The sequence below is a fragment of the Eublepharis macularius genome, chromosome 3, assembly GCF_028583425.1.
Source record: "Eublepharis macularius isolate TG4126 chromosome 3, MPM_Emac_v1.0, whole genome shotgun sequence".
NCBI lineage: Eukaryota > Metazoa > Chordata > Lepidosauria > Squamata > Eublepharidae > Eublepharis > Eublepharis macularius.
In genome coordinates, this window is record NC_072792.1 from 187,359,599 (window position 1) to 187,377,818 (window position 18,220).

General features: G+C 44.5%; 1 protein-coding gene across 1 annotated transcript; it reads right to left on the reverse strand.

The window, feature by feature from the left end:
• Positions 1-7,523: 7,523 nt before the first annotated feature.
• On the reverse strand, positions 7,524-8,513 carry LOC129326369 (olfactory receptor 51G2-like). The gene has a single exon (XM_054974526.1). The coding sequence runs from the start codon at positions 8,511-8,513 to the stop codon at positions 7,524-7,526; it is 990 nt and encodes a 329-aa protein (XP_054830501.1).
• Between the last annotated feature and the right edge of the window lie 9,707 nt (positions 8,514-18,220).

Consider the following 18,220-nt stretch of genomic DNA (forward strand, 5'->3'; position numbering starts at 1 on the left):
CTCAGTTTTCTTGTCATTTTATCCATCTCCGCCATGTACAGCAATTTGTAGATCCAATCCTCAATAGTTGGCACCTCTTGTACTTTCCACTTCTGCGCGTACAAAAGTCTAGCTGCTGCTGTCATATAGAATAACAATGTCCTGTGTTGTGCTGGAATATCCTGCATTCCTAAGTTCAGTAGCAGGAGTTCTGGGTTCTTATTAACTTGAAATTGTAAAATCTCACTCATTACTTTTATTATTTCCCCCCAGTACTGCCTAGCTACCTCACAAGTCCACCACATATGATACAGAGATCCCTCATGCTTTCTACACTTCCAGCATTTGTTAGACATATTCAAATTCCCTAGCGCAATTTTCTTTGGTGTCAGATACCAACGATAAATCATTTTATAAACATTCTCTTTAATATTAGTACATGTCGTAGTCTTCAACGTATTTTTCCACAAGTATTCCCACGCCTCCATTGTTATTTCTTTGTTAAAGTTTATAGCCCACTTCACCATTTGCACTTTGACTGCCTCATCTTCAGTATGCCATTCTAACAACACTTTATAAATCTTTGAGATTTCCTTTTTGTCTTCTTGTAGGATTACTTTCTCTAATTCTGAATTCTCCATTCTTATTCCTCCCTTCGCACAGTCCGAATAATAAAGATCTCTGATTTGTCTGTATTGAAACCAGTCATAGTTTGGGGACAACTCTTGTTGTGTCATTATTCTTATTTTAGAAGATTCTATTTGAGTTATCTCCTTGTACGTTAAGCACTGTTGTTCATTATCAACCGTTCTTGGATCAATTACTTCATATGGAACCACCCAGGAGGGAATTCCTTCCTGTAGGTAATCTTTATGTCCAGAGAAATGTGTTGACCTACCAAAGCAAAAAACTAGGACTTTTTTTCAGCAGGAACGCGGTGGAATGGAGTTCCGCCGGCACCTCTTGAAAATGGTCACATGGCCGGTAGCGCTGCCCCCTGATCTCCAGACGGGGGAGTTTAGATAGCCCTCCGCACAGCAGCGCGGAGGGCAATCTAAACTCCCCTCTGTCGGGAGATCAGGGGGCGGAGCCACTGGCCATGTGACCATTTTCGCCAAGGATGATTTAAACTTTCAAAAACTCCCCTGTTGTTCCAGCTGAGCCAAATGACATCATTGTGCAGTCCTGAGTTCCACCACTGAGTTCCACCACCTCTTTCCCCAGAAAAAAGCCCTGTAAAAAAGAAAAAAGAAAAAAAAGGTGGTTTGTTATAGAAGAAGGCCAGGGGGGGGGGTTGGCTACAAAAGGGGTAGGAAAGGGGACAAAATACAAAACAGGGAAAGAGCACACTTTCACAAATCCACACTGCCTCTCAAATAAAAGCAATACGGTTGGTCTAACTCAGCTAAGTACACGCTATGTAGATTGTAGCGGTTGCTCAGAGCATGTACAGAGTTCTTTGCCGTACCAACATAGTGGAGGAATCTTTAAGACCTGGCTCACTGGTCTTAGGGCCTCCAGATGTTCCAAAGTAGGGAGAAAGAAAAGGTCCAGAGCTCCCAGGTATTTATTTTATTTTATTTATTTCACATTTCTATTCTGCCCTCCCCACAAGTGGGCTCAGGGCAGATCACAACCCATTAAAATACAAAAAAAAATCCATTTCCTTAAAACATTTAAAAACATCATTAAAATAAAAACATATTTCTAGTTATACAGTCAGCCTTACAAACTAAAACAGGATGGTGCAAAGCCTTCACAGGGAGGGTTAGATTTTATACACCCTTTGTTGTTTCAGGCCGGCAGAGGCCCAGACCTCAGCCATGTGCCTGGCGGAACAGCTCTGTTTTACAGGCCCGACGAAAAGATAGTAGGTCTTGCCGGGCCCTGGTCTCAGTAGACAGAGTGTTCCACCAGGTGGGAGCCAGGACCAAAAAGGCCCTGGATCTGGTCGAAGCTAAGAGGGCCTCCTTGGGGCCAGGGACCACCAACAGCTGTTTATCTCCTGACCGGAGTGTCCTCCGGAGAATATATGGGGAGAGACGGTCCCGCAGATATTTACGGGCAATTGATTCTGACTTAAGCCAGCCTCCTCTGTGAGATTGATTCAGGGATCTTGCGAATCCCAGCTAAAGCTCCATCTCTGATGTCCGAAGCTGTGGCTATCAGTCATGGAATTACTATAGGGTGGACCTGCCACATGAATGGCTCTGCACTTCCATGACAAAATGTAGGCATATATATTGCTGCTGAGGCTAGTCCAATCTTGTCAGATCTCAGAAACTAAACAGAGTCAGCCTGGGTTAATGATCGGATGGGTGGCCTCCTGGGTTGCAGAGGCCGGCAATGGGAAGCCACCTCTAAGTCTCGTGCACTGAAACCCCACCAGGGGCCACCAAAAGTCAGCTACGACTTGACAGCACTTTCCACCACCACGTGGTGTAATTCAGGTTGCATCCCATGAGCATAAACATCTCTAGTATGGAAACCTGCCTCGAATTAATCTCCTTGTACCCATATTCCTGTCTCCTTTGGACATTTGCCCATCCCTACACATCCCTCTTCACTTTCCTGCTGCTTTCCTAACAATTTATATTTCCAATCAGCTCCAGAATTACGTAGCACAAACTCAGTCCAGACTGAGACACATACCAAGCGTCCATAATAATCACGCTTGTTCAGAGATGCTTTGATAAAGGGACAGAGTGTGTAGTCTATACTGCTGTGTACTGCCTGTTCCTGTCAGTAAGTTCCTACTGTGTAGTTTCCATATTGTTCAATATGTCATGGCAAATTGCTTAAGTTTTGTTTCAGCAACTCTGTATCAGTTTTTTCCCTCTGTTTGTTTTCAATTTCTGCAATCTGTGGGTTACCAGCTCTGGATTCGGAAATACCTGGAGATTTGGGGATGGAGTCCGGAGAGGTGGGGTTTGGGGAGGGGCCTCAATAGACCCCCCCTCCAAAACAGCCACTTTCTCCAGGGGAACTGATCTCTGCCACCTGGAGAACAGTTGTAATTCCGGGAGACCTCCAGCCACCACCTGCAGGCTGGCAAACCTAATTATCTGTAGCCTGTTGTATTACTTGAATGTCCCAGCCATTGATCATGTCATGTGTAATCTGCCCTGAGGTTCAGTGAGAAAGGTGAAGTATAATAACAATAATAATTTTAGTGTAAGTACAACACCCAATGCCCTGACCTGGATAGCCCAGGTGATCCTGATCTCGTTAGATCTCAGACAAATAGGGGAATGGAGACCTCGAACAAAGACCAGGGTTGCAGAGGTAGGCAATGGCAAACCACCTCTGATAGTCTCTTACCTTGAAAACCCCAGCTGGGGTTGCCATAAGTCAGCTATGTCAGGATCTGTCATATTCAGAGTTCTTAACGCAGAGTCTGTTATGCTAGAGAAATGCAACCGAAGTAACACCATATTAATTTCTGTAGTTGTTTAGTCTTCTTCTCCCTCTAGGCCCCTTTGTTTGCCAGGAGCCGGTTTTCCATGGGAGAGGATGCTACGTCTTATCTGTTTTCTTCTCAGCCGACCTTGAGTGGCCAGCGTTCCCACAGAGAAGTTTCCTGCTATGTGAACTCTGGGGGGAGGCTGGGTTCTGAGGGTTTGATGTGTAACAACTTTCATTTTGTACCTCATTCCTAACAAAGCTTGTGTTCAGCTAGGACTATCTTGGTTCTAGAGAGTGGACCTCTGTGCTTGAATGCTGTCTTTCTAATAAACCTTTGGAAATCAAGAGACTTTGGCTTCATGCAGAAGGGAAGAAGGCAGACTCTGGCTAACTGGGATGCCACAGCCTGACAAGCTATGACTTGAGGGCGCCACACACACAACACACAACAGGCAGTGTGTGAGCAGTGTACAGTGTGCATGATGCAAGATACAAGTGTGTAATTGTACAAGTACAACTATGAGTAAGCAAGCATATAGCAGTGCAAGTGTGTAGGTATAAGGTGTGTATTCCATTGTGCATCCATACAAGATAGTTAAGGATTTAATTGATCGGTCGGTACCTGCTTCTCCTGACCCATATCTGCTGAGAGCTCCTTTCATCATCAACTAGAAAACATGTTCTCAAGGACAGGTCATATGTTTTTATTACCCCCCCCACACACACACACAAGTAGTTTAGGCTCATTAAGATCATTTGGGATAATTAATATTTATTATGTTTCTCATGAATATTTTGTGAGCCTGGATCACTCTGATATGGAGCGTGTCAATGTTAACATCCCCCCTTTTGTTTTACATCCTCATTGAAGTGCATTTCCTGGTTTGTGTTTTTGTGGCCATTCCCCTATTTGTCTATTTGGTGGTAATAAAACCACATATTATTCCCCAATAACTGTGCAAAAGTCCCCTCTCATAATAAAAACCATAGAGTTTTTACCCAATTTTTTTTGGGAGGGGGGGGTAAACTATACAATAAAGTAAAAATCATTAGATAAAACATAAAAAAAATAAAAACCATAGAGATTTTACCCAAATTCCACAGTGGTCTTGGTGGACTGATATCATGATGTCAATGTAAGGGCCTGCCATGAACCAGTAAATTCCCCCATCTTCCCATTAACTTCCTGCCAGTTTTCGGGGGAACCTGACAATCCCATACCCCTGCCCTTTTCTGACCGAAACCAAGGCTTGAAGACTGGCAATGCTGCTGTAGTTGCCTAGCAACAGCCTCTGAGGACTTAAAGCTATTATTTTGGGGGTTTTTTCCCAAGTTTGTAGTAGGATCTGTCTGGTCTGTTCATGGTACCAGTCTGTGGATTTAAGTATCCACAGATGTAGACATGTTGAGAATTAAACATATTGACTGACTTGTGCAAATCTCCATTGATTTAAAATAGACTTAAGGAGAAAAATGTCCACACCACCTGCTCCCCCCGTCAAAAGATTCACTGTCACAGCACTTTCCTTTGTGTGTGTGTGTGTGTGTATGTGCTGTCAATTCTCCTCCAACTGATAGCGACCCTATGAATGAAAAACCTCCAAAACATCCTATTACTAGCAGACTTGCTCTGATGTGTCAAACTGGAAGACGTGGCTTCTTTTATTGAGTCAAGCCATCTCATTTTGGGTCTTCCTCTTTTCCTACTGCCTTCCACTTTTCCAAGCAGTATTGACCTTTCCAGAGAATCTTGTCTTCTCATGATGTGTCCCAAGTATGATAGCCTCAGTTTTGTCATTTTAGCATCTAGGGAGAATTCAGGCTTGATTTGTGTCATGTTCTGACTATGTTTCTTGTGTGTTCAAACCAAAGAGACTCCATTTTAATCCTGTCAGTGTTTTAAGTGCTTCTTTTGCAGGTGGCAAGCAGTTCAGTAGCAGTTATCTTAGTGAAGAGGAATGTTATGACTACAACCTTTCCAGCCTTGGGAAACTTTCACTTTCTCAGCCTCAAGCCGTTTGTTTTGAGAACTGTGGGGGGAGGATGGGGCCTGCAGGGGTATGCTACTCTGTACCTTAACCTTTGCCTGTCATTCGTAACAATACTCGTGTACCAGCCAAGATATTGCATCTTGGATAGTGGACTATAATGGTTGCTTATATTCAGTAAATCTTTTGAAACCAATGGACTCATGTCTGATTGCAAGGGGTAGTCTGGGTTGCAACTTTTAGCAAGCCACTGTCTGACAATTTGATCTGGTACCCACTTATTGGTCTTTTTGGCTGTCCATGGTATCTGCAAAACTCTCCTCCAGCATCACATTTCAGATGAATCAGTTTTTTCCCTGTCCGCTTTCTTCACTGTCCAGCTTTCACATCCATACATGGCAATGGGGAATACCATAGTTTGGATTATCTTGATCTTGGTCCCCAGAGAGACATCTTAATCTTTAAGGATCTTCTCTAGCTCCCTCACACAGATAGCACTTTCCTTTCTAAGGCCAGAAAAAGAGTCCAACTGAAATGAGTATTTGAAAGAATTCCATATTTGCAGGATATTCCTTGAATTAGTAATAGATTTTAAAAATTTATTTCAGCATTTATATGCTGTTTCATTTATATGCAAGAAAGGGGCAGAGCAGGGCGACAGTTATGTTCCACACAATCTGTGGTTCGAATGTCCCTCAGCCAATCATAAGAAGAGACAGACGCAGAGTCCTGTGAATGAAGCAAGTCTACTACGTTTATTAAACGTGGAGGAGTGGAGGTTACACAGAGTAAAGGGTTCCCTCGTGTCCAACGCTCATCAAAGCTACAATAGCTGTGCAAAGCATTTTATCCATTTTGATTAATTACAATATTTGTTGTTCTATTGGCTTAAATATTATTGTGGTCCCCATTGGCTCAAATGAGCTACCACCTCTAATGATACAATAGTCCAGGGGTGTTCTTATTGGAAGAAATAACTTTAGTCAACAGCGTAATTACAATATTTCCTGATTGCCATTGCTTTTCTTATCAATGCTTGTTTTATCTTTTAGAAGGAACGTCTCTCTTCCTTTCCCACACATCTTTCTTGTGCGAGAAAATGCAATCTTCTGCGTTTTTTGCGTGATGTTCCGGGTCGTTCCGAAGGAAGGTAAGCCATGTGGAAACGGCCCAGCAGTGTGTAACATAAAACAACTGCAAGGGCTGAAGTTACAAAAGGTGCATTCATTTCTCTTCAAAGATAAATCAAAGCGAAATGAGAATAAGAGGAACCAATAGCTATACTTAAAAAGAGTGAATGTCAGAAAAAGAAATTTCCCTCTCTGGACCAATGCTATTCAGTTGTCCAATTGGATACAAAGGAATTTGAATACTATAACAACAACAACAACAATAACTTGTATCAGCTCAGCAAGGCCAATCAATGATAACATGTGATCTTTATTTATTATAGATTGTGTTGCGTGCAATTTGAATAACAGCAGCAGCAGCAGCAACATTTGATTTATATACCACCCTTCGGGATGACTTAACACCCACTCAGAGTCGTTTACAAAGTATGTTTTTATTATCCCCACAACAAAACACCCTGTGAGGTGGGTGGGGCTGAGAGAGCTCTGAGAGAGCTGTGACTGATCCAAGGTCACCCGGCTGGCTACAAGTGGAGGAGAGGGGAAGCAAACCCCGTTCTCCAGATTAGAGTCCCATGCTCTTAACCTCTATACCAAGCTATCCCCATCACCATTTCTTGGGCACACCAGAAACCAGGACAGCTTGTGCAGGATGTAATATGATGTACACACTTCCTTTCCTTACAAATTTAATTGGGGAAGCCCCGCCAGACCCAGCAGTTCATCATCTGGGAAAGAAATCTCTCCCCCTGGTCATTCTGGATAGCAACCTTTCAGTGCATTAATTTTTCCTCTGCATTTTGCTCAGTTCACTACCTTTAAGTAATCTTCTGTAGGCACCAACTGCATGGAGCGGCCACCTTCTGCTGGTGGGGGTCACACTGTGGTCCAGATGGCATAAGCTAGTGAAAGGGACTGATGGGTGGTGGTCCTGCCCAATGATGGGCTGCGTAGCATCTGATGCCATTATTCTAGGAAGAGCCTCTACATCACTTGGAACAAAGAAGAAGTGTCACATCAGTTACTTCTCCCTCGGCATGCGAAAAGACTCCATCCGGCTCCCTGTCCAGTTTTTGAGATGGAACAACCTGATTATCTGCTTTCGAACCTGCTGGGTTTTTATGCTGTAGACGACGGGATTCAGCACCGGGGGGACTAGAAAGTGGAGGTAGGAGAGGAGGATGCGAGAATGATGGGGAGCCCTTTTCCAGAACCGATGGATCATGGACAAGCTAATGAGTGGCGTGTAGAAGAGGAGGACGGCACAGATGTGGGAGACGCAGGTGCTGAGGGCTTTCAAGCGCTCCTCCCGAGAAGCAATGCTCAGCACTGTTCTCAGGATCAGTATGTAAGACAGGACTATAAGCATGGAGTCCAGCCCCAGAGTAGAGAGGAGAACAAAGAGGCCGTACGAGCTGTTAGGGGTGGTGTCTGCACAGGCCAGCTTCATCACGTCTGGGTGCAAACAGTAAGAATGGGAAAGCTGGTGGCTCTTGCAGTAGGGCAGCCTCTTCAACAGGATGGGAGCTGGTACGTGCAGCCCAACCCCTCTCAAGACAACCGCCAGCCCAATGTTCCTAATCCTGGCTCTGGTCAACATCGAGACATATCTCAGAGGATGCCGTATTGCAACGAAGCGGTCGAAGGCCATTGCGAGCAACACTGAGGATTCCATGATGGAGAAGGTGTGGATGAAGAACAGCTGGGCCAGGCAGGCATTGACAGAGATTTCCCTGGAGTCAAGTGCATATAGCTGAAGCACCGTTGGCAAGGTAGAAATGGATAAGCCAAGGTCGGTGAGAGACAGCATGGAGAGGAATAAGTACATGGGCTCGTGGAGGCTGGGCTGCCATTTGATCACTACGAGGATCAGGCAGTTGCCGAAAAACGCAACAATATACAAGGAACAGATTGGGATGGAGAGCCAGGGCAGAGAGCTCACTCCGAGCCCAGAGAATCCTGTGAGAAGGAAGGAAGCAGGCCTGCCTCTTGTTCCATTGAGGGTTAGCATGATGTGCCACCAAGCTTCCATAATGTCATTGTGTCCCTAAAGTTAAACACACAAAACAATATCATCAGTCACTGGCTGCAGGTGGTCAGTAACAAATTCTTTATTCTGCAAAGTTCAGACCATTGCAAGTTTGGGAAAGATCACAGCAAAGCACGGGTTAAACCTAGAAGGTGCACAATTGGATGATATTCTGTTAAAAAACTGGAAAGCAAAGTGGAGCAAAATATCAGTGTGGAAGCAGCCTCTGTCAGCTGCTCCAGGGCAAATCCTATGCTGGGCCCTCGGCAAGCGTTGGGGGTCTTTGCATCCCCCTTCTCTTATGCAGAATTGTAAACTGCTCCAAAATCATCTTAGTATTTGTGCTTTGCTGTTATCTCTTTTTGTTACCTTCATGTTGAGGAACGGAGGGAGAAAATCACTCACTGTTTGGCAGAGGTTTGATTCCAAACTGACGTCTCCTCAGCCCAAGCTCAAGGATGAATTCTCGTGTGTGAAATCAACTTTGCGCTATGCACATTCCAATTCAGTTGCTGTTAATGTGGTGGGCAAGTGGAGGGGGGTATTTGTAAGGCAAATGATATTACAGCCAATGTAGGTTTGAGTTTTTCATTACTAAGGCAATTGAAGCTGAAGCTGAGAAGCCTCGTGTGTGAAAGCAACCAAGGAAATTAACTTAAGCTCACTCACCTCTTCTCTTGTGCTTTCTGTGTCATGTATAATTAATGCTCTTGCTGCATGGAGAGATCTGGAAGACAATTTTAGTGCACCCCTCAGCCAATGAAGATTTTATAGTTACATACTGAGCAGATTTAAAAGATCTTTTTGTTGTGAAAATGACCCAGTACTGCAAGGAGAAATAGCAGGTGCCGCTTTGTCACCCCTATGCCAGCCACCTTGTCTCCTTCCCCCATCCTGAACTTTCTCAGCACACGGACATTAAAGGGCAACTTGTGGAATTGTAGTTGCTTGAACTTGCCTGCATAGCGGTCAAATTCAGATGGAGAGTTGAGCTATTGAGTTCTCGGCTCAGCACTTCCTGGAATAGATGAAGGTAGCTGTGTTAGTCTGTCTGTAGCAGTAGAAAAGAGCAAGAGTCCAGGAGCACCTAGAAGACTCACAAAATTGGTGGTAGGGGATGAGCTTTTGTGAGCCACATTCTAACTGTATCTGAAGTGAGTTGTGACTCATGAAAGCTCCTACCCTACCACTAATTTTGTGAGTCTTATAAGTGCTACTGGACTCTTGCTCTTTTCTACGGCTTCCTGGAATGGCATTGAAGCATGTGGTGAGCTGTAAAGGTTCCCTCAACTGTAGAAGACTACAGGGATTGCCGGCAAACCCAAACACGCACTCTCAGCACACACAGAGCGGCTTCAACACATCAGCTATTTGGTTTCTAAAAGAGATGAGAGCAAGCTCCAGCGCTTACCGAGGCCCACTGGCCTGCTGGTGCAGCCGAAGGCTTCTTCTGTCTGTCTGGGGTTCCGTCTGTCGAGGTGTCAAGTCTCCAGTCCAGAAGTATTTGTGTTGTACTTGGGGGAACTGCCGGGGGACTGGCTGTTGAGCATGTGAGGCACACAGCAGGACACACCATGATGTGCTCTGTTGTGGATCCCTTTGGAGCATTTCCCAAGGGAGCGTTTTGAGATAGCTGCCTTGCTGGCTGGGGAAAGGGCTTTCTTTCTTTTTGTGTGTGTGTATGTATGTTATTAGTTTTCCATATAGATAGTGTTAGAAAATAGGAAATAGGAGTAAGAAAAAGAGAGAGGAAAAAAAGATACAAAAAAATTCATTAAGCTCGCTTACATTAACATTCTGGTTCTCAGTATCTCATACTTTATCCTACCAGATATTTGACTGTGTTATTGATATTTCATTACAATATTGCCTTACTACATTTTAGTCTCTATATTTATCTTTAATCCAGTTGTAGAAGGGAGTCCATAAAGCAAAAAAAGTCTTCTATTTGTCCTTTCATTAATGTGGTTAATTTGTCCATTTCCGCAGTATCCATTATCTTCGCTATTAATTCTTCTTGCGGGGGTATTATTTGACGTTTCCAATAAAATGCTAATAAAATTCTGACCGCTATTACAACATGAATTGTGAAGTACTTCTGTTCTTTGTTCAAATCTGGCATACAGTTTAGCAAAAATGTCTCTGGTTTGAAGGGAATTGAAGTCTGTAGAATAGTTTGCAACAATGTGTGCACCACTATCCAAAATCTATGTACCTCTTTACAGGAAATCCAATCACCTCTAATCACTCCGCATTCCTCTGCAGCGTTCCATACATGCTTGGATCTCCTGGGCAGGACTCGGCAACTGTTGGAGGTCCTCTGGTTGCAATACAAGCTGCCATTTTAAATCCAGAGGCCTGGTGATGTTTAATATCACAAGGAGCCCTGTTAAAGTGGCTAGTAAAGATGGTGGAAGCCAGGCCGAGTGCTTACACTCTCATGCTAGGTGTCTTGCAATGCATTCAAAAAAGAGTGAGCAGAGGTGCCAAACACCTGAGGAATGTATGTTGTGCCAAAGGACTGTCTGTGAAAGTGACGAAAGACACAACAAGAGGAAATTAAGCATAGGATCCAACGTCTAGAGTGTCTGCCAAGGATTTGTTGTGCTGTAAGCTGGCCATCTGAGAAATCCATATTCTGATTAGCTCTATTTTATTTCCTTTGTATTGAGAATCATACGTTTCTGTAGAAGATTTATAAACCCACCTTTCTCTTACCAAATCAGTATTCGTAAGATTGGAAGGGCCCTTGAGACCATCTACTCCAGGGATCCCCAATCTTTTGGAGACTGCAGGCACATTTGGAATTCTGACACAGTGTGGTGGGCACAGAAACAAAATGGCTGCCACAAAGAGCTGGCACAAAATGGCTGCTACAGCTTACCTCCAGTCATACAGAAAAGACCCTTGTGCTGTGGAAGCACACAGTCAATCAAATCTCCAGTGGCCAATCAAAAGCCCTTAGAATTGCCAGATACCCTTACTCTCCCTGGTAGGAGGGGGGGACCCAGCACTTACCTAGGGTTCCCAGGTGCCCGCTGGTGGCGGGCAAACTCCCAGGAATTTGCCACCTCATCTGCCGATCGCCCAGCAATTGGCAGGAGAGGGCAAGCTCCTGGAGCTTACTCACCACTGGCAGGCACCTTAGAAGCATGTGCAGTGGGCACACTCCCTACCTTCCGTAAATGACGCTGTTGTGCTGCCTGCAGGAGCATTTCCATGCTCTGTTTGGGGCTGATTTGGGCCCCAAACTGGCCAAATTGGCTCCATGTGGAGCTTGAGAGTGCTCACATGGCTGGCGTGATGACTTCACTTATGGAAGTGATGTCGCTGTGCAGCTGGCGTGGTGACATCACTTCCAGAAGTGACGTCATCACATCGACGCTGAAGCATGCACAATTCTTTGCGCATACACAGGTGTTTAAAACAGAGCGGCAGAAGGTAAGTGCCAGGCCCCATTCCCAAACAGGTCTGTTGGGGGGGGGGGAATCTTCCCACTTTCAAAGGCAAGAGTGCTCTCGGGCCAATGTGGTGACATCACTCCCAGGATGGATGTTGTCGTGCTGCCCCAGGGGCTCTCCCGGAGGCCCGTTCCCGTGCCTTTCCCCCTCACCAGCCAGGTTTGTGGTGGCAGGGGAGGCTGAGGGTGAGAGTCGGGGATTCCCTGCCCCCATGGCGGAAATGGGATTCCTAGAAGCCCTGCTGGGCAGAAGCCCCACCTGTCCCCATCAACTTTCTAAAAACACTTGGCAGGCACAAAGAATGGCGTTGGTGGGCACAAACAGGCTAGATTTGCCCTGTGCAAAGCACAGGAGCCTGCCTGTGGCCAGCGTGATGATGTCACTTCCCAGAAATGACATCATCACACAAGCACCGGGAGTGGTATAGGGACGTGGCAACCCTAGTCGTCTCCCACTCCACAGAAGCTCCAGCAAGGGCAGAAGAACTTAGGAGAATGGCTAGCTTTGGCCTAGCCAACAGGGCCTTATTCGCTCAGACTTCTCCGAGGCTCTGTGGTTTGGTCAGGGAGCGCTGTTCTGACCCGCTTTGGTGCTTTTGGGGGTTCTGTGGGGTGCGGAACTTTGTCTTTTTGGTGAAAAGGGAGTTTTCCTGTGTTACTGTTTGACATTACCTTGAAGGAAGTGTGGCACCATCCCTTATGTGGAATAAAAGAAACCAGGGTGGGGACACCTTGTCTAGGGGTCCATAAAGTCAGACCCCTTGTCCAATTCCCTTTAGAAGAGAAGTAGTACTTAGTACCCTGTAATTTGGGTGCCATTTTCTCTACAAACACACCAAACCCTCAGAAATTTCCCTTATCCCCACCCCACCCCCCGCCCCGCCAATAGAGACCAGGATGGCTGGGGGCATCTTGTTCAGGGGTCTGTGAAGTCGGACCCCAGTGGCAGTCATCCCTAAAGACCTTCCTCTCCTCTGGGGCTCTGAAGCAATCCTTGTGATTTTGGCCGCCTACAAATCCAAGTGATTGTATCTAAGTGGTATTATTGTTTGTTGTTGTTGTTGTTACTGTTGTGAGCTAATCAGACCCCCTGGAATTCCCCTGCATGGGAGTTCCCTCAGCCTCAGTTTAAGAAGGAGAAAGAGAGACGTTCCCCCTCGAACTGGGTATCGCCCTTTCAGAGCCATATTAACCCGTGGCCAGGCCCCTGGGCATTCAGGTATTTCGGGCCCCCTCCGGCACTTCAGTGTTTCTCCCCACTCCAGCTGACAGCCTGACCCTGGTCCGGCAGGTACTAGACCTCAGTACATAGCCCTGTATCCATTTCGAGGGTCTCCTGAAGAATTCTAGTCACAATTTTAAAAAATATTTTTATTGCACGAGTAGGACTCTTCAGGAAAGCACCTTTTGGGGGTATAATTGTTCAATACTGAAATGTTTTGAAGTGAGTAAATGTTTATTAATGTATATAAACATATAGAGGGAGTATACTTATGAGAGTGTATATATATGGATATATATATATGTACATGTTTTGCTACGGCACAGTGCAAAGTGTCTTTAACCATTGGGAGCAGCTAACAGTGCCTCAGCAAAAAACAAAAATAAAAAAATTGACGGGCCCGTAGTCCCTGTGGGGCCCCTAGGCTTCGCCCTAGTCAGCCTTATGAATAATACGGCCCTGACCTAGGCTTTGGCCTGGTCAGCCTTATGAATAATACGGCCCTGACCTAGGCTTTGGCCTGGTCAGCCTTAATAATAATACGGCCCTGACCTAGGCTTTGGCCTGGTCAGCCTTATGAATAATACGGCCCTGACCTAGGCTTTGGCCTAGTCAGCCTTATGAATAATATGGCCCTGACCTAGGCTTCGGCCTGGTCAGCCTTATGAATAATACGGCCCTGACCTAGGCTTTGGCCTGGTCAGCCTTAATAATAATACGGCCCTGACCTAGGCTTTGGCCTGGTCAGCCTTATGAATAATACGGCCCTGACCTAGGCTTTGGCCTAGTCAGCCTTATGAATAATATGGCCCTGACCTAGGCTTTGGCCTGGTCAGCCTTAATAATAATACGGCCCTGACCTAGGCTTTGGCCTGGTCAGCCTTATGAATAATACGGCCCTGACCTAGGCTTTGGCCTAGTCAGCCTTATGAATAATATGGCCCTGACCTAGGCTTTGGCCTGGTCAGCCTTATGAATAATACGGCCCTGACCTAGGCTTTGGCCTAGTCAGCCTTATGAATAATATGGCCCTGACCTAGGCTTCGGCCTAGTCAGCCTTATGAATAATATGGCCCTAGGGATGCCAGACCCCCGGTGGGTGTGGGGGATCCCCTGCCCCAGCTCCCCACACCCTGCCCCCACTTACCTAACCAGCGGAGGGGGCGCAACTTCCATGCGCGCTCCCCCGTAATGCGGCACGCTCCTGTGCGCAGCAGCCACCGGGATCAGGCCCATTTTGGCCTGGATCGGATTGCAGCGCCTCAAAATGGGCCCAATCTGCAGCAAACCGGGCCCGAAACGAGCCCAATTTTGGCCAAAATGGGTCCGTTTTGAGGCGCTGCAGAGCGCAGGAGCGCTCCTCAGTGGTCCCGATCCAGGCCAAAACGAGCCTGATCCTGGTGGCTGCTGCGCACGGGAGTTTTACTGAGACAAACAAGCACCTTGCGAAGGGCCCGTCCAATCTGCCTTTTGTATGCTGGTCCTATGAAAAAGGGCTCTGTGAGTGAAAGGAGCAGCCGAGGACCAAAAGGGGAGTCTTTACAGTTGGGGAAATAGTTCCTGTAATCCTTGAATGCTATGGGAACTTCTCTGGAGAAAAAGGAATCAAGTCACCCCTAAGAGTCTGTGTATGTTAACTGAGGATCAGTTTCAACGTATTAACTTACAACCTCTGGGGAGTGAAGTTGAGAGTCAGTTGTACATTCTATACTGAAGAATTCCAATATTTCAAAAATATTCTTAAAGTGCAATGTTGCAATTCCTACGGATAAAGCAAACTGTGCCAACACGAACTTTGGAAAGTAAATAGCTTGTCAAAAGTCTTCTACAAAAACGTTTTCTGTTTTACTGGTATAGACAGCGCACTTGAGGATTCTTCAAGATGATAATTGCTTCGTGGCTGTTGAAAGGTGGAGCCTAACGGGCTTTGCCAGCATTTATTTCTATCCCATTTCGTAGCCAAACTTTCTCAAAGGCTCACAACACTTGCATATCAACCACTGTAAAACATCATAATAAAAATATTAAAACAACTTTTCACGTCTGTTATTGCAGTATAAAAGAATCCCTTTTCTGTACTCACACAGAGCATTTCAACCAACGTTCTTATAACACCCAGTTGGTGTAATAATGACAAACTATTTCTCACAGGGAGCACACCCTACACATTGAATATAAATACATCACAAAATTAAAGAGGCAGAACCCTATTACCTAAAACATAATCATTAGACATTGCTTACACCAAGAGTAAGATATCACAAACTGCATTCATAAAAAACAAGAGTGTTCAATTTATTCAGACCATTAGGAACCAATGTTTGCAGTTTAAAAATCCATTTCGACTCCCTTTGTAGCAATCTACGTTTTAAATTTAGCCCATTGGCTGCCTTAACAAGAGTTAACACAGAACATTTAAAGGAATCACTGCCAGAAAGGCAATTTATGAAATGGGAGACCAAAAGTACATCCATAATTTTGTTTCTTATCCGTGGTTTATGTTCTTGTATCCTCGTTTTTAATGGTCTCAGACGTGTGCTTCCCACATACAGCTTTTTACAGGGGCATAAAATAACATAAACAACATTGGCCGTGTTGCAAGTGGAAAAAGTAGAATCATACAGAGGTTGATTTGTGGTGGGATTCAGAATGGTTGACACCTTAATTGCATAATTGCATCTATTGCAATGTCTGCAAGGGAAATGACCTATTGGGGCAGAAGATTTGGCCGAATGTTCTTGATAGTTTGAATGAAGTAATAAATCTTTTAAATTTCTAGTATGACGATACCCTATCATAGGAGCGCTGCTGCACCCTGGTAAGTCATTGACAATGTGGCAATGCTTGTTAATAATTTTACCAATTTTGACCGATAGGGGAGTGTATTTGATGGCCCAACTGATCTGATTATTAGAGGTTCTGTTTTTAGGTATCAATAAGGCACTACGGGAAGTTGAAATAGCCCTCTGGTTTGCTGCTGCTATCATCCTCTTTGGGTAACCTCTTGTAAGAAAGATCTCATTTAAATCTTTCCTCCTTTTTGCAAAATCTTTATTGTTGGTGGAATTTCTTATTATTCTCAAATACTGGCCAATTGGAATGTTTCTCCTCAAAAAACTTGGATGAAACGATGAAAAACGTAAATATGAACCCATCAGTGGGCTTTCTAAAGGGGCGTACCTCAAGTTTACCATCCTGATCCTTGTATACAGTAACATCTAAATCAAAAAGAGTCCAGTAGCACCTTTAAGACTAACCAATTTTATTTTATTGTAGCATAAGCTTTCGAGAATCAAGTTCTCTTCATCTGATGAAGAGAACTTGATTCTCGAAAGCTTATGCTACAATAAAATAAAATTGGTTAGTCTTAAAGGTGCTACTGGACTCTTTTTGATTTTGCTACTACAGACTAACACGGCTAACTCCTCTGGATCTAGTAACATCTAAAAAATTGATATATTGGAAGCTACCTTCCCATGAAAACTTGGTGTTACTATATAAGTTGTTTAATCACTCTACTATACTGCCCACGTGATCTGCATTTTTCATAATCAGGAAGCTGTTGTTCTCAATAAAGGCTTAGGATTTGTGCCAGTCCCAAAATATAATGCGTTTAGAACTTGTGTAGACATCTTTAAGCTTATTTGGTGATGATTTATCAGCTCGTGTAAGGGCACCTATCATATTTCGGTCTAGTTTTATGCCAGAGGTCACAGCCCCAGCAATTGACCCCTTTGAGCATCTAGTCATTAAAGATATAGAATGCTTGCAAAGTGGACTTTAATTTTTTTTTTTTGGTCAATTAAGGGGAACACACATTGCTTCTCTTCATGTTTTTAAAGTAACATTTCCAATTTCTTACAGGAAACAGGTAAAGTCTATTTCATTGTTCAAACTTTCCAAACAGGCTTGAGCTCAAACTTTGATCAATTGAACATCAACCAATACACAGAATTCACCTATAAGTATAGCTGATCTCAGGGAAACAGTAACCTGTTTCCCTGGAGAAAATGGCACCTCCAGAGGGTGGCCTCTATGGCATCACAACCCTGCTGAGGACCAAACCCGACCCTTCCCAGGCACTGCCCCCATTTCTCCCGGAATTTCCCAACATGGACTTGGCAACCACACACCCATTTCTTTCCGCCCCTCCCGAGCTGGTCTGCAGAACTTGCATATTGTGTATGCAAAGGCTCCCCTTGGGGATTCTAAGGCATCGTACGGCCTCACATTCTATCATTTCAGCAAAATATAAATATAAGATGTAATGTGAAGGTCCTCAATAAAGTTCCCATATCATGCATAGGCAGTGGAGTAGAGGATCGATCATTTTTTATCGAGTGTGTCCAGGATTTTTGTTGGAACCATCTGGCAATCCTGCCAGAGTCCCTAATGTAGCATCCAATTGGACACAGACAATCTGTATTACTCAGCCAGATATTTGAGGTTTGAGGAAAGCAATGATGATTACACAATATGCTGTCAAAATGGCAAAATGTCATTGGTCAAACTTTTTGCAAAATCTCTTAAGAGGGGGAAGGATCCTCCTTCACAGAGCTTATGAGAATAGCAAAAGTATTTACCGCACTGCCCCTTCTATTATCTCTGGGGGAGCAAGTTTGAAAAATTCCACCTGGTAATGGAGCATATTGTGTCAGAACACATCTACTATTAGAGGAACACTCTGTGTCCTCCTAACAAGTGTTTAATTATCTAAAACATTTATCTCCCACCTTTCTTACTGAACTCATGCTTACAAGCACAGTCACTGGCCAAGCAACCTAGATTAAAACATCTTACAAAAATACAGTGTCATTTAGATAAAAATTAGCAAAAAATCAGATGTTACTGCTTGCCAAGTTGCCAGACATTTTAGTTCATGTTTTATTTAAAAGTATATCACCACAACAGACAGTCTGGTGTGTGCCTTACTAAAATCTCTCAGAGTTGGTACCTTCTGGAAAATTCTTCCACAATAAAGGAGCCACAGTTGAAAAACAGAGAGGC